General features: G+C 39.4%; 1 protein-coding gene across 4 annotated transcripts in view; it reads left to right on the top strand.

Moving 5' to 3' along the window:
- ccny (cyclin Y) overlaps nt 1-25,752 on the top strand; it is a 47,374-nt gene that overhangs the window by 15,995 nt on the left and 5,627 nt on the right. The window contains exons 2-9 of one of the 4 annotated variants that reach the window (XM_056738035.1): nt 15,375-15,449; nt 15,886-15,906; nt 20,004-20,038; nt 20,372-20,395; nt 20,721-20,824; nt 21,068-21,103; nt 22,886-22,943; nt 23,032-23,151. In XM_056738035.1, coding sequence (XP_056594013.1) covers nt 15,375-15,449; nt 15,886-15,906; nt 20,004-20,038; nt 20,372-20,395; nt 20,721-20,824; nt 21,068-21,103; nt 22,886-22,943; nt 23,032-23,151 — 473 coding nt within the window. The remainder of the gene's footprint in view (nt 1-15,374; nt 15,450-15,885; nt 15,907-20,003; nt 20,039-20,371; nt 20,396-20,720; nt 20,825-21,067; nt 21,104-22,885; nt 22,944-23,031; nt 23,152-25,752) is intronic. The other 3 variants (XM_056738036.1, XM_056738037.1, XM_056738038.1) reach the window with 3 other exon arrangements.

The following is a 25,752-nucleotide window of genomic DNA, read 5'->3' as shown; positions in this document are numbered from 1 at the left end:
GCTTGGCTGAAAAGATGTGTCTTTAATCTAGATTTAAATTGGGAGAGTGTGTCTGACCCTCGAATAGTATCAGGAAGGCTATTCCAGAGTTTAGGTGCTACGTATGAGAAAGCTCGTCCACCTTTGGTGGATTTTGTTATTCTAGGTATTGTCAAAAGTCCTAAGTTTTGAGATCTCAGCGAGCGTGATGGGTTGTAACGTGATAAAAGCTCGGTTAAGTAAGTAGGTGCTAAACCGTTCAGGGCTTTGTAAGTAATTAAAATAATTTTACAATCAATGCGATACTTAATGGGTAGCCAGTCAAGCGATGATAAAACTGGGGTTATGTGATCGTATTTTCTTGACCTAGTAAGAACTCTGGCAGCTGCATTCTGAACTAACTGTAGTTTGTTTATCGATGATACAGGACAACCACTAAGTAGAGCATTACAATAGTCAAGCCGTGAGGTCACAAATGCATGAATAAGCTTTTCTGCGTCTGCAACACATAAACTATTTCGTAATTTGGCAACATTTCTAAGGTGGAAGAAGGCTGTTTTTGTGATATTTGAGATGTGATTTTTAAATGACAGGTTGCCGTCTAATATAACGCCTAGGTCTTTAACTGTATTTGTTGGAGTAACAGTGCAGCTTTCAATTTGCAGGCTGTAATCGGAGATATTCGGTTTACTTAATTTTGGTGCTATAAGTAATATTTCTGTTTTGCTAGAGTTTAAAAGGAGGAAATTACTAGTCATCCAATGTTTTATGTCCTCGATGCACTCTGCCAGTTTGGATAGCTTAAAGGAATCATCTGGTCTTGATGAGATATATAGCTGAGTATCATCTGCATAACAGTGGAAGCTAATTCCATGTTTTCTAATAATGTTGCCGAGGGGCAGCATGTATATGGAGAAAAGCAAGGGTCCTAAAACCGATCCCTGTGGTAATCCATAATTGACTTGCGTAAGATTTGACGATTTCCCATTTAAATGGACGTATTGATATCGGTCTGTTAAGTAAGATCTGAACCATTGCAGTGCCTGTCCCTGAATACCGATATAATGGTGTAAACGATCTAGTAGTATTTTATGGTCTACAGTATCGAAAGCAGCACTAAGGTCAAGCAGGACTAAGAGTGAGATGTTTCCTTTATCTGAAGCAATAAGAAGGTCATTTGTAATTCTAACGAGCGCAGTTTCAGTGCTGTGATGCGGTCTAAAGCCAGACTGAAACTTTTCGTGCATGTCATTATTTTGTAGGAAGGTACACAGTTGAGTTGACACTACTTTTTCTAGTATTTTAGACAAGTACGGGAGATTTGAAATCGGTCTATAGCTTCCAAGTTCATTTGGGTCTAAATTTGGTTTTTTGATAAGAGGCTTAATTACAGCCAGTTTAAAGGGTCCTGGGACATGTCCTAGATTAATAGACGAGTTGATTATGTTACAAATGGGCTCAATTACAGCAGGTAGTAACTCTTTTAATAAAGTAGTCGGAATGGGGTCTAATAAGCATGTCGTCGGTTTGGATGTTGCAATAATTTTAATTAAATCTTCCTGATTTATAGGAGAAAAACACTCTAGCTTTTCTTTTTGGGTGACGGTTGAAACTAATTCTTCCGACAAACTTGGAGGTTTGGTTTTAGCTATGTTGTCTCGTATTATTTCGATTTTCTCTGTAAAAAATTTCATGAATTCATTGCTACCAAGGTGCGGCGGAATACCCAGGTCAGGTGGAGTCTGTTTGTTTGTTAATTTAGCAATTGTACTAAATAAAAACCTTGGATTGTTTTTGTTATTTTCTATGAGGTTACGGAAGTGCTCGGCTTTTGCTGCTTTTAGTGCCTTTTTGTAACAGCTTGCACTCTCTTTCCATGCAATTTTAAAGACCTCTAATTGGGTTTGTTTCCATTTTCGCTCCAGTTTACGCGTTTCTCTTTTTAGGGCGCGAGTGGTGTTATCATACCATGGTGCTATGTTCTTTTCATTTATCCTTTTTGACTTCATAGGTGCGACCGCTTCTAATGTATTAGAGAAAATAGTGCCCATGTTGCTGGTCATGTCATCGAGCAATTTTATATTCGTTGGAAAGGTTATTAGAGAAGTCAGATCTGGCAAGTTCTTTACGAAACTATCTTTAGTAGTTGAGGTGATTGTTCTACCTTGTCGATAACGAGATATACAACTGATTTCTGCAGTGCGCAGTGTACATATTATAAGATGGTGATCGGAAACATCGTCGCTTTGAGGTATAATATCGATATTGGTTAGATCGGCTCTGTGAGATATAATCAAGTCTAGGGTATGATTAAGGCGATGAGTAGGTCTATTGATGTATTGTGTTACACCACAAGAGTCTAGTAGTTCTTTAAACGCCACAGCTAATGGATCGTTAGCACTGTCTACGTGGATATTAAAATCTCCAACAATCAGTACTTTATCGACGTTAACCAATAGATCCGATAAGAAGTCTGCGAACTCTATCAGAAAATTAGTGTAAGGCCCAGGGGGTCTATACACAGTAACCAATGTAAGAGAGACCAATGATTTTTTACTTTTGTTTGGAACTGTTATGTTCAACGCAAGCATTTCAAATGATTTAAATGTATGCATTGTTCTCCGAGTAACGGTAAGAAAGTCTCTAAATATTGTTGCGACACCACCACCTCGACCAACCGGACGTGGCTCATGAATATAACCGTAGCTTGGAGGAGTAGACTCATTTAGACCAAAATAATCATTTGGCTTAAGCCAGGTTTCAGTGAGGCAAAGTATATCAAAACTGTTGTCTGTGATCATTTCATTTACAATAACTGCCTTTGAATTTAGTGATCTAATATTAAGTAGCCCAAACTTTAGGCGTTGGTTTTGCTCATTAAATATATTGTCTTTTGGTTTAATCATGATAAGATTTTTTCTCTGACTTTTAAATAAATTATTATTTGGTTGTATTATTCGGGGGACAGACACAGTCTCTATGCATTTGAAAGCAGTAACATTCTTAACAGTTGGGTGAGAAGAACACAGACTGTAGTTAAAATTTGTACTTACTAGTCAAATGGTGCGTAGCGTCTTTGAGATGTTGTCAGACAGAATTTCCGCTCCAATGCTGCTGGGGTGCAGCCCGTCGGGGCGGAAAAGCCTTGGTCGCTCCCAGAACAGATCAAAATTATTTACAAAGAGCAGCTTCTGTTCAATACACCATGACATTAACCAATTATTAAGCATAAATAGTCTACTGAACTTTTCGTTCCCTCGTCGGTAAGTTGGAAGCGGCCCTGATACGATGATCCTCGCCGTGGGCGATGCGTTGCGAACAGTATCGACCAGACTCCTGAAGTCCCTCTTCAGGATCTCCGACTGCCGCATTCTCACATCATTCACCCCCGCGTGCAGAACTACGGCTCCTACTCTTGCATCCTCCTTCAGAATCGCAGTTACCTGCGCAGACACATCGAGAACACGGGCGCCAGGAAAACAGTGAGTGCGCACCTTACCTTCATTGAAGGAGGCGCGTACGTTCCGGACGATTGAGTCTCCGATGACCACAGCGTTGGATTTCGTCTCGCAGAGGGCGGCAAAGCGATTTCTCGTAGAAATCTCGAAGACCTATTTCACTGGATGTTCTTCAAAATAGGGAAATCAAAAGATCGCAACTTCCGGTTCACGGGGACTTTAAAATCCAATTTGTGACATTTCTAATAGAACGTTTACACCAAACGCGAATGAAGCGTTAAGCGCAAGTTATTTACATGTTGTCAATGCAAAGACGCGATACGACATCCTGCGGCGCGATTCGACACGAATGAGGCATTTCACATGAATGACGCAATTTGCGCGATTTGAGCGTGTACTAGAGTAGGCGGGGCGAGACCGTGGTTCGAGTCCGGTGAGTAGTTGTGAATTAGCGCCAGCTGTGCGCACACCGGGCTCGAATCACGTAGGAGATTGGGAGCATATAAAAGGAACGAGCGACCGGACCGTCGAAGAGAGAGGACCGGGCCCGAACATGTTTTACGTTTGTATTTATATTTATATTTGTTGTTTATGTTATTTCGCCGGCGGCCGTATTATTTATATTAAAACTTTGTGTTTAATGTCTACCGGTTCCCGCCTCCTTCCTTCCTTTTCATGAAGTATGTTACATTGGTGCCGAAACCCAGTAGGAAGGAGAGACATGCTGTCGGAGAGCCCTCGCTGCTGAGGGGCATCGCGGTGCTGAGGAGTTCGGGCAGCGTGGGCGAGCGACGTCCGCCAGTGGCTGCCCGAGGCGGTGGTTCTGGAGCGAGGATTCGGCTGGGACGGAGAGCTCGCTGCCGTGCTCCTGGGCCGAGGTGGGGTGGCGGCCGTCCGAGAGGGATCGGAGGAGTCAGCGCCGTTGGCCGTGTGCCGGAATCCTGCTGCCAACAGCCAGCGGACTGACTCGCTGCCGATGCCCTCACACGGAGGAGCCATCACCAACCGCCAGGAGGCGGAGGAGGATCGGGCCGTCCACCGGACGTCCAGCACCACCGCATAGCACCGCGAGGAAGAGCCTCTCGGCTGGTTGAGGAACGAGCGGCAGCATGTTGGGGAACCGGACTATAATTTTTCTTTCTTTTCCTCTCTCCCCTCTCTCTTTCCGGTCAATCCAAGGGCTCCCGTCTCCGTTGTCTCTTCTCGTCGCTGCATACCCCCCACCCCCCCCCGAGGGAGGGGAGGGAGCTTGCACAGTCGCAGGGGTACCCCCTGGCCAGTGAAGGGTGATGGGGGTATGTAGTAGAGTAGGCGGGGCGAGACCGTGGTTCGAGTCCGGTGAGTAGTTGTGAATTAGCGCCAGCTGTGCGCACACCGGGCTCGAATCACGTAGGAGATTGGGAGCATATAAAAGGAACGAGCGACCGGACCGTCAAAGAGAGAGGACCGGGCCCTAACTTGTGTTATGTTTGTATTTATGTTTTGTTCGCCGGCGCTCGTCCATGAGGGGCCGCCGGCTGTTATATTACTTTATTAAATGTTTAAATGTTTGCCGGTTCCCGTCTCCTTCCTTCCATTTTATGGAGATTTGTTACAGAGCGTTACGGGCAAGTTGAAACCAATCAGGAGCTTGCTCTAGTCGTGACGTGATTATGACGTAGCAAGCGGTGGCTTAAATCCAAAACAACAATGGAGGACAAAATCATTGTTACTGTATGTGGATACCTGGAGCTTTACTGACATCATACTTTTTTCGAAACAGGAATAAAAAGGATTTTGCTTGTAAGAAAGTGAATGAGAAGGTCAGACAATCTGGCAAGTTGTAAAAAACACTCTTTACCCAATTTGAGCTATATATGTATACATGAGACTAAAGCCGGCTGGCAGAAGCCCCTCCCATGACGTGAATTTGCATCTTTTGTAATGTGAATTTCACGCCTGAATGAAGCGAGTACACTAAAAATGTTCAAGCATCCAACTACGCGCAAATTATTTGCGCAGGTCGCGTTTGGTGGGAACGCTCAGTGAGAGTAAAAGCCAAAGTAGCAACACGAGTATGACTGAACGCAAACGTGACGTGATGACCTATTAAACCTTAAATATGCTAATTAGTACAACAAGAATTGATTATGAATCGAATCCCAAACCAAATGATTCCCACCCCTATAATATTATGAGTAAATCATGTCAGTTCAGTGTTTCCCACGGGATTTTGACAGACTTGTTGCACTGGTGATGTCACAATCCAATTAGCATATATGTGACGTCATCATGCCGTGTTTGCATCGTGTAAGCACTGATATCTTTTTTTCTTCTACTCTCCGATCTTGTCTACTTATACTGTATTTTACAACTGAATGCCACAAGCAGTCACTTTAACTGCTGCTATAATCCTGATTTATAAACTCAACCATTATAGAGCGTCTATATGCTGTTTGCCCTTTCTCCACAATGTGTTGCTCTATTAAGAACGCTTCTTTGATTTTAAATGCAAGTGGCTGTTAAATAAACTACACCGATCTTACTACACTCGCGGACGAGAGGCCGAGGGCTCGCACACACATGCAGCTCATCCGAAGAGAGTACATGCGAACTAAGAAGACTTAGGACGCAGCCACATGCCACCCACACAAAACAAGTCAGGAAAGACAGAAGACACGGAAGCACAGTTTCTCCACTAGTTAATCGATCACAGATACAGTCTGTAGTAGAGTAGGCGGGGCGAGACCGTGGTTCGAGTCCGGTGAGTAATTGTGAATTAGCGCCAGCTGTGCGCACACCGGGCTCGAATCACGTAGGAGATGGGAGCATAAAAGGAACGAGCGACCGGACCGTCGAAGAGAGAGGACCGGGCCCGAACTTATGTTATGCACCACTGTAGTAAATCTCAATAAAACTGAAGGAAGGAGTCGGGAACCGGCAAACATTTAAACATTTAATAAAGTAATATAACAGCCGGCGGCCCCTCACGGACGACCGCCGGCGAACAAAACATAATATAAATACAAACATAACATAAGTTCGGGCCCGGTCCTCTCTCTTCGACGGTCCGGTCGCTCGTTCCTTTTATGCTCCCATCTCCTACGTGATTCGAGCCCGGTGTGCGCACAGCTGGCGCTAATTCACAATTACTCACCGGACTCGAACCACGGTCTCGCCCCGCCTACTCTACTACACAGTCATTATCCCGGATGGATAAAAAATGACAAAACGTGATGCCAAATGTGATTGGACGGCCATTAATATACCTGGGCGGAGCGCCCAAGCAAATACATTGTATAGGCAACGACCATAGAGTCTGTGATACTGGCCGAAGCATTTAGTGAAAGAAACAAACTGCTCTGTGTCTTTTATCTGCTGTTTCCATGGTGCTGCTGCCCAGGCGACAGTCAAGGACGCGACGACAAGACCGAACAAAGTATTAACACTGGATAATTACCGCTTACTTCAACCCTCCCTCTCTCTCTGTCTCTCAAACACACACACACACACAGCTTTCATCACCCATGTGTACATACATACAGTACAGTACTCTCTGAAAATGGTGGTAGTGCACATTATTACACATTTTATCTCAATTTACTGTCATTTCTATAGAATGATGGCAATTTTAGCTTCGAGATGTTTCAAGGGACTATTTCTGGGCGAATCTCATTTGAGAAGTTTATGCATGTGAGAGATTTGACTGTGTGAATCTGTGAATCTGTGTTATTTGTCACTTTTTCTGTCAGACTTTATAGTGTTGGAAACAGAATTGACTTTCTTTCCGCCTAATGGCTGAAGCGGTCAGTTCAGTCACAAAAGGAAGGCTTTGATTTATTTAGACTTTGGACTAGACTAGACTAGAGGAGACGTGTTGGCCATTCTATAGAGGGAAACTGAGAGCAAATGACCATCCACTTTTGTGTGCGTCGTTGTTGTTAATTAAATTGTTCTCCCAAAGTTGTGCAGTTTACTAACCCAAATGTCATTTAATACCCATAATACTTTTTTCTTTTGTAAAAATGAAGCCTTTCTTTTTCCCTAATGAAGCCATTCAGTAACAAATGACTTTCATTTCCATCTGTTCTTCACACTAACTTGTTTAGCTTTTCATGTGACCGCTTCTGTACTTTTCAGAGTCTGACAAATTTTCCTTTTTTAGTATGGAAAGAGATTTTGAAACTTCTACTTTTGAGATCCACATAAGAGACAATATTATGGAAATAATAATGACTGAATATCTATGTCGGGATGAACTAATCCTCACAATCTCACTGTTACCTCATGCCATCTGCATTGTCCAAGTCTGTTGTTTTGTTGTTCTAAACCACTGTTGTTTTTTATGGAAAGTATCATTGTTCACTCAGCAGCATTGATTGTCTGCCGAAACGTGTCCAATGAGAGGATATGATGTCGTCTCTTGACAGGAAATGGGCTCACAGGAAGTATGATTGGGGCACAGAGGCATGTGTCAGGTCACAGATGGCTCATTTACACCAGCTAATGACTCGCATTAAAATATCATTGCCGTCCAAATGTCTGTCTATTAAAATTTGGTGGCAAACAGGCAGATTAAGAACGTAGACACAATCTTTTAAAAAATATCTATTATCTTTGTTGATGGTTATCATAGATGTTTTCCTGTTTGTTGGTCTGGTGTAGAGGTCTGCGCGGGACAGTTTTTTTCGTCCCGCTCCAGCCCGCTCCCGCAAGGTTATATTCCGCACCTGCCCGCTCCCGCCATGTATTCACTCTTTGTTTACCCGCTATCCGCTTAGAAAAAAAATCTTCCCGACCTGACCGTTCCCGCTAAATTTAAATATCTTTTCCACAATATCACATTTAAATTTCCACCACTGAAAGAGAGAAATAACAAATAAAACTGTTGGTTGTACAAAACATATTTATTTGTATTCGTCTTGTCAAGATGCTTTTATCACTTAGCCGTCAACACAAAAGGAACACGTGTTGCAGAAAAAAATGTCTGTTAATAATTTGTTCTTTTTATTCAAAGCAAAAAGGGTATTTTTTTCCATCTGCGTCTATAAAAAACGAAAAAGACTCCCATACATCAGACTTGCCTGACGTGGGTTCTTAGCAGTAAACTGACTGTTTTCCAGTCCATGTTGAACATCCTTCAAGGACAGCGCATCCGCTGCGCATAAATGCTGCGTGCATGGACCTTGCGAAAAATGCATAACGCAGAAAGCACCGGTCCATGTTTGCAGCGCGTGCACAATAGTCCTAAGTGCAGACTGTAGGCCCTAATTGTGGTTGATAAGAATGAGTGAAGACATGTAGTTCTGAAAGGACGACGGGAACGGGATGTTTTTAGACCGCCCGTTCCCGTTCAAATAACACCAAAGTTCCCGACCGCTACCGCATTTAATTTGGAAATGTATCCCACGTCGCAAGAACTCTGGTCGGGTCCCGCGGTTCCCGCGGGATAGCCGCGGGAATGCAGACCTCTAGTCTGGTGTGTTATGTGGACACCATTTCTTCCTGTTTAGTGTGCAGGGAAGTTATTGTATTTTGCAAGCTAAATGGACATTTATGTATGATTTTTATCCAAGGGGTCTACAGTATACACTTGAACTTGTGTGTTCAATTACGAACATACATGTTATGAACAAACATATTACAATGTTAAATCCGCTTTCTTCATAGTTCCTTATGCTATCAGACTTTGTGCGTTAATACTTGTAGTTAGGCTTTTTTAGTTATTTCTGTCCCGACAAAAAGCAAATAGTTCCCTTTGCTTTCACACTGACTTGAAAACTTTGAAAACCATACCTTAAAATACGGAACATATGGTCACATAAGATAATAACCTGATTGGTCTTTTTTTCACATATAATTTGTGAGGGAACTAAATTATTTAGATTTTTTTTCATATCTTCATTTATATTTCAGTCCGATCGGACCATAGTTTTTTGGGAAAGGGACTAATGCTGGGTTCATACCAAATGCGATCTATGCGATTTGCATGAGTAAATTACATACACAGTCAATGCAAAGACGTGAATATACGCAAATTCCCGGCAGGCGATATGAATGACGTGAATGGCACGTCAATATCGTCTTTCGCGCAAGTTGAAAATTGTGTCTTGTGTCAAATAATCAACTTTTCCTGTGAGTAAAAGAATGTGCAACGCGGTTGTTCACGTTTGGTGTGAACCCAGCATAAGACCCAACTTTTCAGTTCTCTGTCCGCTTTTTGTTGTAAACACAAGCTTCTGATAGAAGTGCTACTAGATATTCAAAAGAACCACATTGACAGAGTAAGCATACCACCAAAAACTTCTCATGTGTGAACACACCCCAATGTTCACATTCTACTCAAAGAGCCTGATCAACAGAAATGGTGATGTTTGAGTTTGTTCAGTGGTTCGTATTTCATAAACCTTGAGTCTTTTTGGGTATAGCTAAATGATCTTACAGGAATGTTTTGGGCTCAGCATAATTTAAAGTTCAGATTAAGCTCTGTGAAATAATGGTAAATTGTAATGCTGTTAATGGAGATCAACATTTATTGATGTGGAACACAGTTTTTTAATTTCGCTGAAACTGTTATCAGACTTAAGTTAATGGAACAGGCCTGTAATAAGACCAGTTGTTGCTTCATAAAATAGAAGGAAATATTCAGAATTTCCTTGAGCAACTCGTATGACAATTGGACATTGTGTTTTTTGGGATCTTATGATGTGGTTTTGTGTCAGTGTTTGGTAATTAGGAATTATGGCCAGGTGGCACTTTCCACATTTCTGTGTGTATGTGTTTGTGTGTGTGCTGTGAGCATGATGCCCAGAAACTGTCCTGTTATCTCGCTTCTGACACCAGCTGTCTTTACAACACACCCAATGATTTATTGCACCATCATGTTGATGTTTTATCGCTGTATTTGGCTCTGGTTGTTTTATGGATGATGGATGTCTGTTAACACTTTTCACGCCTTTTGATCGTCTTGCATTTGAAAATGATTCATTTTGTCTTAATAATGTATACATTTTTATTTAAAACTTCACCACCCCAAAATAAAATAAATGAATACTATTTCCCTACAGGTTTCCACATCCTAGCGCCACTTACTTGAATTACTTTACTTGACATAACCCACCTGAATGCACGGTCCTGATTGGTTTACCTCTCCACACGTGATTAAGTCATGATACTTGGGTTTTCTTTCATATTAGAAATGATTCCAGGAGCTCTAAAGGATTTGAATAAGCCGCTTTACCGTATTTTCATAAAACAGAGCGGTGGGTGGAATGCAAGTATTTTTAGATCATCTTAAAGATTTTATAACACTTATTTGGAAAATATGTAAATATGTTATCATGTACAATGCCTTTTTAGAATCTAGTGAATTATGTGTGTTAGATTATTTGTTTAGCATTGGTGCACATGCACACATTATAACTTGAGTTAAAGAAAAAACGAAGCCCTGAAAGAAGTAACACATTTAAGATATTTGGCTGAGCTGTCTTGAGATTTTCTTTAAATAGCTGATATACAAGCTCCTGAGAAGGTCTCTGACTATGGTGAGAGGCAAAGCACTCGGTAGGATTGGTAAAGAAAGCTGTTCTACACACATAGAGTAGATCACTTTCTGCTTGATGGTGACATCATTTAACAGTATGACCCTTTTCAAGATAAAACATCAGTTCTCTTGCCACTCAGGGCTGCAGATTCTCCAGAAGTAAACCTGAAGATTCTCCAACCAAAACGTATTTTTGTTGCAGCATCCGATTTAGACGAGTAGATGTGTTGGAGATAATGTGCCTGTGCCATATTGCCATAGACAGTAGTGGCCATTTATCTGGTCCAATCCTGGACATCTTCATGTGGTTGTGTTCTTCTCTGCTGGTCTGACACTGTGTGTATCCTGAATGTGTCAGTCACTACGGGGGCAATGCTGTTAGCTTTGGGCACTTGTGCCAGGCAGGCCGGTGGGTATCAGCTGGTCATACACACAGGCAGATGCTGTTTGGCTGGCCGATGTTAGGGCACAGCTGGTGTGGCGAAACTGAGCTGTAATTCAGGTCAGAAACATTTACTGACCTAATTGACGAGTAAAAAAACAAAAAATGTCGGTGTGTTTTAAAAGGCATCACATTTTAAATGATATTTTACTTTACTTAAAACCTTTTTATGCATAGATGTCACTACAATGGACAGCTATGTTATCTTTTTTAAACAAAAAAAACAACTGGAAATCTCTCATAAAATCGATTGGTTTCCAAGAATAGGCGCGTTCAACTTAATGTGGTGCTGCATAGATTGCGTGGTGTTTCTCACTAAATTACCGCGAGACCGATTCTCGAAACTTGAATTGCTCTCGTGGTACTTAAAAGGGGTGCTGCAACGATGTGTCATGCATTTTGACTTCTTTTCAATGTTAAACATGCTGTCTCTCATGCTTAATATGGTCGACTTGTCAAATAATGAGTTGGGTGTTTTATATAGTATTTCTGTTCTCGATAAACTCCCCCAGCAATCGTACGCGTTTCGGAAACTTTTTTTCGAACATAAAAAACTGTTTGTAACAATTTTTTTTGCCCCTTATTGGACAATTCTCCCGGAAAAGCATGTGCCAGTATATGTTCGCGAAGTTCAGGTGTTTGTTTGTTCACTGCATTTGGGTGATGAAGGTTATATAATGGTTGATATAACACTGGATTTGGAGATCGTTTGAAACTGATATATGGAGCCATCCCAGCTCTAAAAGATGCCGGACATGAACCACATGCAGTGAGTGAAACTGATTGAAATGATGAGTGAAATGTGCTTTAGTTCAGCCTACCCCTCCCCCTGCACGTGCCATATGATTTTGGAAGTAATCGTACAGCTGTTTCTATCTTTTATAAATGTGATCAAACTAATTACTCTTCGAAAATACGACGTATGCAATACTAATCTATAGGTATTTAAGATTAATATGAGATTGACAGAAACCCCATTTATTAGGGCCGCTTTAATGTCAAACACCCATAGATTTGTGCAGCACAGCGGTGCATTAAGTTGAACGCGCCTATTCCTGGAGACGATGATTAGCCTGTTCAGGTGTGTTTTATCAGATTTAGTGCTCTGCAGGAAATTGGATCTCACAGGCCAGAGTTGAGAAAGGGATAGTTCACCCCAAAATAAAAATGCTGTCCTCATTTACTCAACCTCAAGTTGTTCCAAATCTGTATAAATGTCTTTGTTCTGTTAGACACAAAGACAGATATTTGGAAGAATGTTAGCAACAGAGATTTTGGGGGCACCAAAAGTTGAAAAAAATAGAAGGGTTGTCTTGAACTGTTTGCTTTCCTAAATTCTTCAACAGAACAAAAAATACAATCATTTTTTCGTTTATGGTAACTAATGGTGCCCCAGAAATCTCAGTTGCTAGCCTTCTTTCAAATATCTTTGTGTTCAACCAAAGACATTTTTACAGGTTTGGAACAACTCTAAATGATGACAGAATTTTTTTGGGGGGTCTAGTAGTTCTACTTTTTAATTTAAACGTGCAAATATAAAAAGCTTAATCCCAATGCAAAAAAAAATTGCCAGCAAAAATAAAACATTCAATGCATTGTACATTTTTTCAATACATCGCCTAGTGGGAATCATGTAGACCGTGACTTTATTGGATTGTAAAAAGTAGTGAGGGTTAAACTTTGTCATGGTTATGATCCCATTGATTCATATTTTTTTCTGTGGCTGCACAGTTTTCAAAACCCATATGGATTTTGAAAACTGTTAATACGGACACATATGTGTATGATGAATCTAATTGGACATGTACAGATTGTGTAGTGTGTCATCCATCGTGTGTGCTGGAGCAGATCCTTCATGACTGTGAGAAGTGCTGGGGTGTATAGACTCTACTCTCTAAACCTCTGACCTCTCCTCACAATATACAGAGGGTGGAGTCACAGGAAAAGAGGAAATGACTCGCATCATAGAAAAATATTTTCACCACACTTATTTTCTCAATCAACAGAAAACATCATGTACACTAATTGTGTACAGTGCATATGTCAACAATATTAGACCAAACTTTGGTCATTTTATATCACTGAAATGCTTTATACAGTACATTGAACGGTCCTATTGCCCAGCCATAGCTAATATATATTTTCTAATAGCCACAGACCTTTCTGTGACCAGCCATACATTTCTATACATCACCCTTTTTCTCCCGGACAAATCCTCTATATGTCTCACAGGCGACAGTCCTTTCAGATTCAAGTGCTTCTCCCAAACAAAAGACGGCGCTTCAAAAGACAACCAACACAATACACTCGCCTGCTCAGATGGCCCGCTGTCTGTGAGCCAGGCGATGGCTAATTTCTCGATCACAGTTTTCAAATTTTGCAGATTTTAGCATGTCACAACTGTCACACAAACTCTACAGTATGGATGACATTTAGAATCAGGACACTATGTGTTTAGCATTGACTGGTTTACGTTTAGAAGCTCTGACCTCTTGGATTTCCTTTTTTCTGGCTTGGGCGTGCCACTTTTCCTCTCATGACATCATCTGTGTGCATGTGCTGCTGAACAGGCGAGGAAATCACAATGTGTGTCTGAAAGGGTGGGAATGTGTGAAAGATAAAAGAAAGTCTCTGTTGCACTCTGTATCGGTGCGGTGGCCATGTGTTAATGTTTTAAATTATTCTTTAATTTCCTTTATGGCTGTTTCCAGTTTAAAGCAGGGCTATCATTGGGAGGTAACAACAGAGGATTGTGTATCATGTTGTGTGAGACCCAGTCTTAACATATTTCCCTAGTCTAAATTCAAGCAGCCGCCGGGGGAAACATACAGCATGATGCGCTTGAACTCCCCTGAAAGATCCATTACTTTGCATTTGCATGATGCTTATAAGGGAAATGCAGGTTTGTGAAATCATAGTTTTTATGCCTATTTATCTTTCACACTCAATGCACACTATAGCCCTTATTTTATGGGGTTTTTTAAGCTGTGGTTCCTATAGTCATTGCTCTGCCCCCTAGTGTTTGAAAATTGCATAGCCAGGGTAACGCCCAATGATACGGTGGCAGGTATTTTTTGATTGGTTGTTACTATAGAACTCTTTTATTATACAGTATGCACTTTGAGCAAAGTTTGCAAATTTTCTGTTAGTCTGGAATATCCTAATTGTCTACAATATTTGAATAATAATATGCTTAATGTAATGACCAAAGCTTACTTTGAAGAACACCGTTTCTATGTGCTTTTCTGTACTTTGCATTTCGACTTTCATCAGCAAACGGAAACGGTTTGTAGCATGATTTTTATAAAATGACAAAATTGGTTGAAAATCATTTTTTAAAAGCAACATTAACAAAAATCTGGTTTGGTGCTTATAACATTTCAGAGACATACGAAATATGGCTTATTTACTAAAAACTTTGTCTTCAAGAAAGTTTTCAGTGCAGGGCAATATTTTGATGAACATCACAATTATTCAGGAGTACACACAGCCATGAAAAAAATTCTTCAGAATTTACTATTTATAGATACTTATAGGTTATTTTTGTATTATTTGGTGAAGTACTGACAATTATTTATCTAAAAAGATTGTTTCTATTTGCATTGCAGAAAAAACAAAACTGGATAAACAGGTGAAAATACCAGAAAAGATGCTCTGTATTCTTTCAGACCTCAAATACTGCAAAGAAAACAAGTTTATATTCACTTTTTTAAGTACAACAATCTGTAAATGTATTGAGGAACAGTTCAAAAAAATATATGTATGTGATAAAAAGCTATTATCCCAGATTTCATGCGGTCAGTCGTTCCCTGACATGTTTCTTATCTCAAAGCTGTGTGTACACAACAGCTTGTCAATGTTTTGGTTTGCCTGATTCAATGTTTGCCAGCACTTCCTTAGAAACAATGTTTTGATCATTCTATTAAAAACACAAGCCTCTGTCTTAAATAGTCTTTTTTTCTCCCCTCCTCAGAACTCAACATGGAGTACAACCCTTCGGACCACCCGCGTGCCAGCACCATCTTTCTCAGCAAGTCCCAAACAGACGGTGAGAGAGTGTCCAGGTTTCCTGACTCACAGATGAGTGGGATAGATTCCCTTTAGGCCTGCATGCTGGAAGGGAACGTTAATTATATCGAAAGCTTAGCTCGGGATGCCTTAAATTCAGTGCAAACGAAAGGGACAAGAACACAGATGGCCGACACTTAGTCAGACCAAACATTCCCTCCTCAGAGATCCTTCTTGTTGTATTTAATTTGATGCCTCTGGGCGATGATGGTTTGTTGAAACTGTCTGAGTTAGCCAGCAGGCGATATTTCTAGCGGATCTAATGTTATGATATTAGCCTTGTTTCTTTGGGAGTTATTAGTGTGATGTTATGCTACTGGCACATGGCTTCCATGACATTATAAAGGGATAATTCAGTAGATAGAAACTGTGTTTAAGAATTTAATTTAGAAATCACTGCCCTCTTTGTTTTACAGTTATTTTACCCAACAAGAAAGGTATGTTTAGCCTCAACGTGTCTGTTGGTCTGCTGCTATGTGTTCTGTTGAAGCTTTATAGTTTTATATCATGCCTCAGGCTGCTATGTGTTCATATTGTACAGCAGTGTTAAGCCGCGGTCACACTTGACTTTTCCCTCCATCGACTTCCATTCACATGCATGCGATTGCGACAGACCGGAAACGCAAGGCCGTCTAACGATACTTCGCATTTCGCTTGACAAAGTTCAAGTTTGGTTAACACTGACCTGAGAATCGGCGTCACGTGAGTTTGTGTGACCAATAGAAGATCAAAATGTCACAGAGTGACCTCTCGATACAGAAATGTAAAAAATGGAGGAATCCTGCCCGCCCATTTTCGTACGACCGTCTGAACGATCTTCACATGCTCAAAGTCAAGTCTGACTGTGGCTTTAAGCAAGATAAATTAAAACTCGTAGCTGTGGTTACGCTTTTGCAAAAGCAGTTAAGGTACTCAACTATATTCGAACAAAGGCGTTAAAGTTCTTTAAAGAGACTATTAAACACATGGCCAAACTTCATTACGACATTATTACTTAATACAAAGCGAAACAGTTCTAACACTGTGTCTACACTGGACGCGAACAAAGCCAATGGAACGCATTAGAACCCATTCTAATTTTACATTTTTTCAACACAGGATGCGGTGCGATGTCACAATCCCATTAGAACAAGCCGTGTTTTGTGTCACATTCAAAGCTAGATTAAAGGAGTTCACATCTTTTCTGAGATCTTACTAGCTGTTCTTTCTTCATTATTCAATCAAAGTCATCCATTCCAGAAGCATTTTTAATAAATAAAATGTTAGTTTTGTCGTGAAAAATATTGCATTTACGTCATTTAAGCATGCACATTCAGATCAACATGTTAATAAGAAGAAACAATTCACTCGTGTCCAAAAACTGGTAGTGTACAAACAAATGAGTTAGAAAATATAAACGTGACTTATATTTTTTTGTTTCCTTAAAAAAAGGTTATTGCCAAATTAAACTAAAAATAGTGAATAAAAGTACAATTTTGAACCCCTAATGTATAAATGTGTATTTTATTTCAAACAAGCCCACCCTTTTCAAATATACGGTCTTGTAAATGACCAAGACATCATGTGTTAGCAACCTTTATAAAAAGTTGGCGCCGATAGCAGTTGTAGCAACACTAGAAAGTTTGTCGACCTCAAAATAATCGAACATTATTTAAGCGGTAGGACAACTCTTATGCGGACAAATTTCACTGCCGCTGCTACCTGAGCATCTCTCTATGGCTGTAATCACACTTGTAATTTTGGTGTGTGGGTAGGTTTACAACGTCCGCCCATCACCTGCTTTACGGCATTATTATTAGGCTGTGCTCAGGTTGTTTATTGGCGCACTTACCTTACTGGTTCATAATTTATAACCGTAAGGTAGAGAAGAGATAATGTAATGTTAGTGTTAAGCTTTTAAACAATGACTACCAAACCACAATAATTGAAAAATTCCCAAATGGAAGTAATTGTAAAATAATGCATGAAAGTCCGCTCTCGAATCATGCAGTTGATGTAGAAAACGTAAAAATGACGAACTATTGTTGCATATGCAGGTACTGCGGACATGAGAAGAAATATAAAAATACAGCGTCTGACTGTTATCCCGCTGCATTTTTAATTACTATACAGACTATCGATGATGACGTCACTGCGTGCGAGAAACCTGGCAAGTCTTAAGCTTCCATGTAAACATGGTTTTCTGCGTAGCTGCCTTAATACCATGCATGCAAACACGTGAAGAGAGGTTTCTTTTTAAGCAGATTTTTGATATATATCCGTTTCTTTCTATATGTAAACGTACTCCGTGAGAGGATTAGTGGTGTGGAAAAGTCCGAAAACACAACTTATAGTTACAAAAAAATCGTATCAATATTTAATGTACAACAACAATAATAATGTAATCGGCCATATGATAACTAGGACAATGTATGGCCAGCTGTTTGTTGCCAAAGAAACCTGTTCAGTGTGACAAGATCATCCTGACAGAGTTCATTCCTTGATGAAAACCATCTGGATGTACGATAACCTAATACAATGCAGGTGGTCAAGAGGCATAACAAGTAACATTTGCCACAGAAATGAAAACAACAACATAAATGTAGACTCTGTACATTCAGATAAAAGTCATTCCCCATTTGTGTTTTCACACACAACAACAGTGTCACCGCAGCGGTTTAACGGAAACCGAGTGACATCACAGAGTTTACTGGTATTTTGGTGCTGATGGGTAAAAGGTTTCTTAAACGTTTCTGGTAAATTTACGGCAATTTACCAGGATTATTCCACAAAACGGGCTACAAGCAACATTATTCAGGAATGATTCAAATGAATCTGCAAGTCTATTTTTTCCCATTTCAGTAAAGTTGTCAAGTAAACAAATTCAAAGCATGTTGGCAGTGCTTTTCTAAACGGCTCTGTTTGTCTGGCTTTGCAGCTGTTGGTTTGTGTGTATGCTGTGATGTCTCTGTGGGTCTTTAGTACCATAGTTTAGTTCAACAGAGCTGATGTTTAATCTAAGATTTGTGTGCTATCCAAAGTCATGGACTCTTCATTTTCACCTTCACTCTCATCTGTGCCATCCATAAAAACTATGGCTCAGACTGTAAACACATCGTCTGTCAATCAAGTTAACAAGCCCCACCCACTCAGTCCATTGGAAGATAATCGTAAGTTCATTTCTTCAGGTTTCTCAATGAATTTTGTTACTAATAGAATGGGCTTATGGGTAAGACGTCTTAAAGATATACATTATAAGTGTACATTTGTACGATTTGTATGCAGTTGAACAGGCTGTTTTTGTTAGTCTACCTTTAAAGTCCCTGTGAACCTGAAGTTTTTACATCTGTATTTTGACGCATTTCCCAGCTGAATAGAATTTTGAATGAGAATAGTGGCCATGTGGTTCGTCTTTCTCTGCGAATTGATTGGATGTACTAACTGTTGAAGAGGAGGAGTTAACGGATGCTCCGCCCAAGCCGTCAAACAGAAGTCATTTAAGACGGATAGTGAAAAAGAGAATGACCCACATTGATAAACTATGAACAATAAACGCTGCAAAATTTCATGAAATTTATTTATTTCACTGGGACTATAAAAGTGTATATGCTAATGACTTCTGTTATGATTGGTTCACAAGTCATAAGCTCACGGTACTGTGTTATTTACAGGACTGTTGGACTGGAGAGGAAGCTTTGCGTGAATTTTATAGTCTGTCTATGTAGTATATCAAACTCTATTTTAAAGAGCAATGGAAATCTTGTTTTTCATGATATATGCCCACGTTTAAAACACTGTCACTGGAACGAGACCTACAGAACTCCATAAAGACAAATAAATAAAGAGCGTTCCATGAAGCTTTGCAGCTTAGTCGGTGTACAACATCAGTTCAAAGACTAAACCCTGTGCAAACATCACCAGAACACAAACTCTCTTAATACGTTATATTACGCCTCCATACTGAGCTATTCTCAACTCGGCTCGTGCCAGCAACACTGCTGTCAAAATCCCTAATGCGTAACATCATTGCCACGCAGGTTAATGTTTGCAGGAAAAAAACGACTGACAGTTATTCATTTTTATACTGCGGCGTATAACAGAACCTTATGATGGAGCTTAATACTAAGAACTTTGCAAACAGTTGTGGTAGTCAATACAGTCTTATATGAATTGGTAACTTTTTTTTAGTTCTAGCATATTGGTGGGTAATTTGTATTTATTTGAATGATTTCAATTTTTTCTGACAATCGATTGCTCTCACCCCATTGACGGTTTTGTTTAGGGGTGGGGTTAGTGTTGGGCTTTCATTCTTACATTTTTTAATAATAATACTTTTTATGATTCACATCTTGCCTCATAAAACAGAAATATAAAAAATAAATTTAATAACAAAAGTGAAATATTAACATTTTTGTCTTTTTTGGTCGCCTATTCTTGACCACTTTTTAAGCGAGAGAGGAAAGGCTGCCCCCTATCTGCTGCTTAATCTAATCACAGCGAATCTTGGTACTGTATTTTGATCAGTGTTTCATGACTAATTTTTTTTTCTTTTCAGTTCGGGAGAAAAGGAAAAGTCTGTATGTCAACCATGTAAGTACCATCAGTGATGTTGCTTGTTTCATTTTAGAAAGCTCATTGTGTGCCTGCAGTAAAAGCATCTCCCTCGAGAGGCACAACACCCACGGAACTAATCAAATCCAATACCTCTGAATGTGGAAACTCATATTGCATGACTCTCACCGCTCGTTTCTCGCACCTTTACCATTCTTACACTTCTTTTAAATTCTTCAATTCTATACATAATTCAGTTTGCATGGCTTCATTTTCTTTATTTCATTATTGCATGCTATTCATACCGATGAATACTTGCAATGAACAGCTTACGCTTTGTTCCTGTTTTAACGTCTTTTATTATTTTGCAAGTTAACACACATTGCGGAGTCGAAGGTAAAGTATACCAAGCATATATTGCTCTTTATTTCCTTAAAATCTGTTTATCTGTTTTGACATTGTAATGATTTATTTGCATCGGTGTTGCTTATAATAGCTCGCTTGATATCTTGCTGTAAAAGTCTTGGCAAGCGGCATTTGTAATTGAGGTGTGTGTTTGTTGTTTTACACACATTCCCACATGAACACATTAAGCTAGAATCAATCTTGTTGAAATGAGAAGATAATGGGTTGTTTGGGGCTCCAGGTGGCCTCGTTTTAACGCCGTTTGTTGTACGTTTGTGAACTGATGCATTTGTTTGCATTGTATGTATCCGTTCAGCAACATCCGTCTGGTCCGATAAGACGCAAGTACAGCTCCTGTTCCACCATCTTCCTGGACGACAGCACCGTCAGCCAACCCAACCTCAAATACACCATCAAATGGTACTCAAGCAATCCAAACAAACACAGAGCTTTAGTTTAGCACATATTAATACACATTCAAACATACTGTATATGATAGAGATCAAATCTAAATGTCTTTAAGATTAAGATCGTCCAATCTTTATGCACCATATTTTTCCTGGTTGAGATTTGAGAGAGAGCTTCAGACCAAATGATGATTTTAAGCAGATCATAATCATAATAATAATCGAATATTACACATGCTTTTTTCTCTGTTTACAGCGTTGCGCTTGCAATATACTACCACATAAAGAACAGGTATGATTGCGGTCTCTCTCATCAGATGTTATTGCTATGAGGTCTCAGACCGTAAAATGTGAATGGCACAGCGGTAAAACCTTGTTTCATTTTTACGCTTAATGGAGTTGTGAAGTCCTGCAGTGTGGGTCATATTTTAAAAAGACAGCATCTAGTTTCTGAAATGGATCTGGACTCAAGGGTTGCAATAGCATTCTGGACCACATGTGTGGCAGTGCACTGTGGGTAAGAGACATATCGATCGTCCGGCTGTCAGCAAAGACGTGTGCGAGTTAGAGAAGGGCTGTTGGTCCTAAGTTATAACAATGAGTCCCGTTTTGCGGTAATATTCTACTCGTAATGTGTCACAGAGGTACTCGTCCTTGAAAGCCAAGAGAGCCACATTCAGACAACAACATTCAACAAATGCAGTTATACAGTTGACGGAATTTGGTCAGAGACCACAGTAACAATCTGAAAAACAAAATCCCCTTTAAAAGTAAACTGTTATCTTATTTTGTCATTTTTGTATTATTTATATTGTAAAATGAATAAGCAACATTTTAAACGTAAAACTGGAAGTTTACTTTCCTGTAGCTCAGTGGTAAGAGCATTGCGGTCGTGGGTTCGATCCCAGGGGATTGCACATACTTAGAAACAAATGTTTAAGATAAAAAAGTTTTCCAAATGCGTAAATGTAAATGCAAGTTATTTGACTGGTTTTTGTGTTGAAGTCAAATGATGTCATTCTGACATTTCAAGCAAAATCGTATTTGACAGGTCAACTAAAAATATCATTATAAGTGTAAGGTAAGGAGATTTTAACATGATTGTTTATGAACTTATTTAGTTCTTTATTATAAGTTTAAAATTGTTTCTGGTTGTTGAAATCAAATAAATACTGGCCTTAAATCTTAAACTAAACAAAAAATGTCAATGTTGCCTCAAGTTTATGGCACTAAAATTATAATAATACACAAAAAACACAAAAAACTTAAATTAAAAGTAATAATTAATCTTACATACCAACATAAAAATAACCAAATCAATTATAAAATTGCAAAAGCATGCAAGAAAATTGCTTAAAATGTAGATAATTTAACATAAAATCTAAAAATAAAAGTTGATTTAAAATATTAATAAAACAAAACTATAATAACTCTGGTACTCATTCATTGACTAATCTTTGTTTAAATTTAACCACAAAAGTGTTTTACAGCTTGAATATTTTAGAATTTCGATCAAAAATAAAAATATGTCATTATTAACTTCTCTTGCAAATTGTTAGATTTTCACTATAGATCATTCTGAGATTAAAATAGATTTGACCTAGTGATTCTAAGTAAAGATCATACAATGAATTATAAGTGCATTGATTTTCACTTTTGGGACTTTTAGGAGCTAAATACAAGTATACATTTTATCAGTATTGACAATAATCGGGATATTAAAAACCACAGTTATCGAAAATCTACACATAATTTTAATAAATTCAGCACCCAAATCCAAAAGTTTCCATAACAATTACAATGGTTACAAACTCTTTCTCTTCCTACACACGCTTTCATTTTAAGTGTGATTAATTGACCAAATATCAAACAAACACCAAAATAATAAAGAATTTCACTGATGGCATCATTTATTTCCATTTATTTCAATTTAGATAAATATCGAGATAATACCGTGATAGCCCTATTAAGTACATTTCATTTTTAAAGCTTGATGTTTTCAATGTTGTGTATTGCATATCTAAATATCACCTTTCACATTCTGCCGTATCTAATGTCACTCCTCTCCCTTCAGAAATGTTGACGGTCGAATGCTGTTAGATATATTTGATGAAAAACTTCATCCGCTTTCAGTAAGTCTTCCTGCCGTTTGTTTAAAATACCAACGTACTGTACATGAACCACCCTTCTGCATCCGTCACCACTTGTCTCTTGTTGCAGAAATCAGAGGTGCCCTCAGACTATGACAAACACCACCCGGAACAGAAGCAGATCTACCGATTTGTCCGGACGCTCTTCAGTGCCGCCCAGCTCACAGCCGAGTGTGCCATAGTTACTCTGGTGAGTTTCAGGTCATGTGACTTAGTGGTGGTCCAGTTAGATCACTCTCAGCTGTGTCATTTTCGATTGGCTGGTGAAGGCGTTGTACTAGGTAGCACAAGTAAAAATAGCATTTACCATAAGTGAAGTGGATTGACCATCACCTCGGTTAAAAATGGTTGTCATATTTATCGCTTTATTAGCAGGCGCTAAGCCTAGCAGCTGTCTTTGTGGAAACTGTTCTTTTGCTGTTATAAAATCCTTCTTTAGAGGGCCATGCCGACTTATTTCCCCAACCTAATTCCTTCCCTGTCATGAAGCACGTGTTAGACATATCAAATAGATCATATTTGTGTTCTGATACAGAAAGAAAGTCATGCAGGTTTGGAATGACATGAGGGTACGTAAATGATGCTTAATTTTGTTAGTTTTTTAAACTTAATGCTGACTCTAAACTATACTTTCGCAAAGAAGATATGGTTTTATTTCTTTTGTGGGTCTCTCTTGCTATCTCTGGGTTTGAGTTGGCGCACACATGGTCTGTTCTTCTGCGAGGTTTCTATGTGTCTGTGTCATGTTGCTAAATGTAGATTGAGACACATTGAGTTCCTTGACCCGTAGGGGGCAACAGGTGGAGCGATTCCGGTTTAAGCCGCCTGGCTTTCAAGGATTCTTTCATTATTGATGAAAACTATGAGTCACTGCAGAGGGTGAAGAGATCCTCATGATTTCCCTCGGGTGTCTACTGGCGAGCTTTGTGCAGGCAAACTTTCCACCAAATCAGCCACTTTAACCAGTCAATTTGTGCTTTAACCTTATTAAGCTTTGTTGGTTTAGACTTATCTTTTGAAAAACAGGATTTGTGTTAATGGCAAGTGTATGCACCAAAGTATTCCGGGTGCATATTTCTTTCGGTTTTGATGTAAAATCAGAGCAGCACTATCATCAATACTGACCGAAGTACTGCGTGTATTTTAAAGGATGAAGTTCTGTTATTATGGAACTTTGAACAATAATTGCTATTATTTTGTCCTTTAAGTAAAAGTGGGACCATTTTTGTATTTCTTGATAGACTTTTTATTTCTTTATACGGATATCTTACTGCGTATTATTTAGTATACATTTAGTTCTTCTTTGAGTTAGTTTCTCTACACTCTCCACACTGATGGATGCTATGTTTTCTTTTGGACGTTACCAGAGAACTACTATTGTACACTGTAATGTTTCTTTGGGTGCTTTGTTAAAGAGTACATAACATGAGATGAAAATTACATTTCATGCAGTGTGTAATATTGCCGTGTTTGAAACCAAGCAGTCTTCCAAGTTGTAAACCCGAAAGTGAATGAATAAGAAAGTTATTGGCTTGGATGCAAGGGAGTCGACTCTAAATCACGCAAACGAGTCGTCCCTAGTTCGATTCGGCGGATTTACGTCACTACATATAGTCCCCGCCCACGTTTTGCTAGGACTGCCCGCAAAAACTTCACTCTTCTCCCCCAAACATTGTAGCTCGTGAGCCTCATTCGCGGTAGACCAGCAGAAAAGACCATCTGACCAATCACATTAGACTAGGCTAGCGGATAGGAGGGGATTAGACGGATTAATCTCAGGAACGAATCATTTGAAATTTAGTCAAGAAGTAAGGTAAGAATAACTGCCTATTATTATGAAATGATGTTAGTGGAATATCAGTCATATTATTTCATGGTACACATCGACCATGGGATCTGATTCCATCACATGCAAAACAGTTCTATGGTACTGTAATGGATTTTAGACGTCATATTTTCTCAGAACTCTTCACAAACACACCAGCATATTTAATGTACAGCTGTCCACGGGCGAGTCTGAGACCCCTGAGCAGTGAAATATCCAAAACAAATAAAATATGTCTGGCCTCCTATTGGATTTCTTCATCACTGAGGTGTGAAACTGATGTTATTTGTCTTACTTATTCCCTGACGCCGTATACATCATGCGTACTCGTTGCATTCGTTCCGTAAGGACGTCTTTGTCCACGTACTTTCACCAGCAGCGTTCACAAATGCTGAAGACGCCCATGGCTGTCACGTACTGACAACAGAACACAGGCTCTCTATTCAGCCGCCGAATATGAGATGTTTCTTTATAAGTGGTCTTCATCAATTCATACATTAGATTTATTAACATAGTTTGGGTCGAGCAGTAATATTCCAACAGAGTTTAAAAATGACGCAAGAAAGTCATATACAGGTTTTGAATAATGTGACGGTGAATACATGATGAAATAATTATATAGTGATTGAATACTGAGTTTCCACAGGCAATACTGCTCGCATTCATATAGAAAAATTCTCAAACAAATTGAGATTTTACGTTCTGCGGTGTTAAACAGTCAAATTCCAGTTTATGCAATCTCACAGCACACACAAACATTGAGACTTAATGAGTACCTCAGGAATTACGTTCTTCAGGATTGTTTTCCCTGTCTGCGAATTTAAGCATCTGAAGATTTGTGGAAAGAGTCTGTCGGATGGATTTAAGAGTCAAATGAGCCGGGTGAATTTTGAATGATGGAATGGATGGATTTACCTCTTCCCTTAAGAATTGTGAAATATTGCAGCAAATGTTTAGATATTTTTG

Source organism: Triplophysa dalaica, chromosome 23 (genome assembly GCF_015846415.1).
Source record: "Triplophysa dalaica isolate WHDGS20190420 chromosome 23, ASM1584641v1, whole genome shotgun sequence".
Lineage (NCBI taxonomy): Eukaryota > Metazoa > Chordata > Actinopteri > Cypriniformes > Nemacheilidae > Triplophysa > Triplophysa dalaica.
This window is presented reverse-complemented; position numbering and strand designations above follow the sequence as displayed.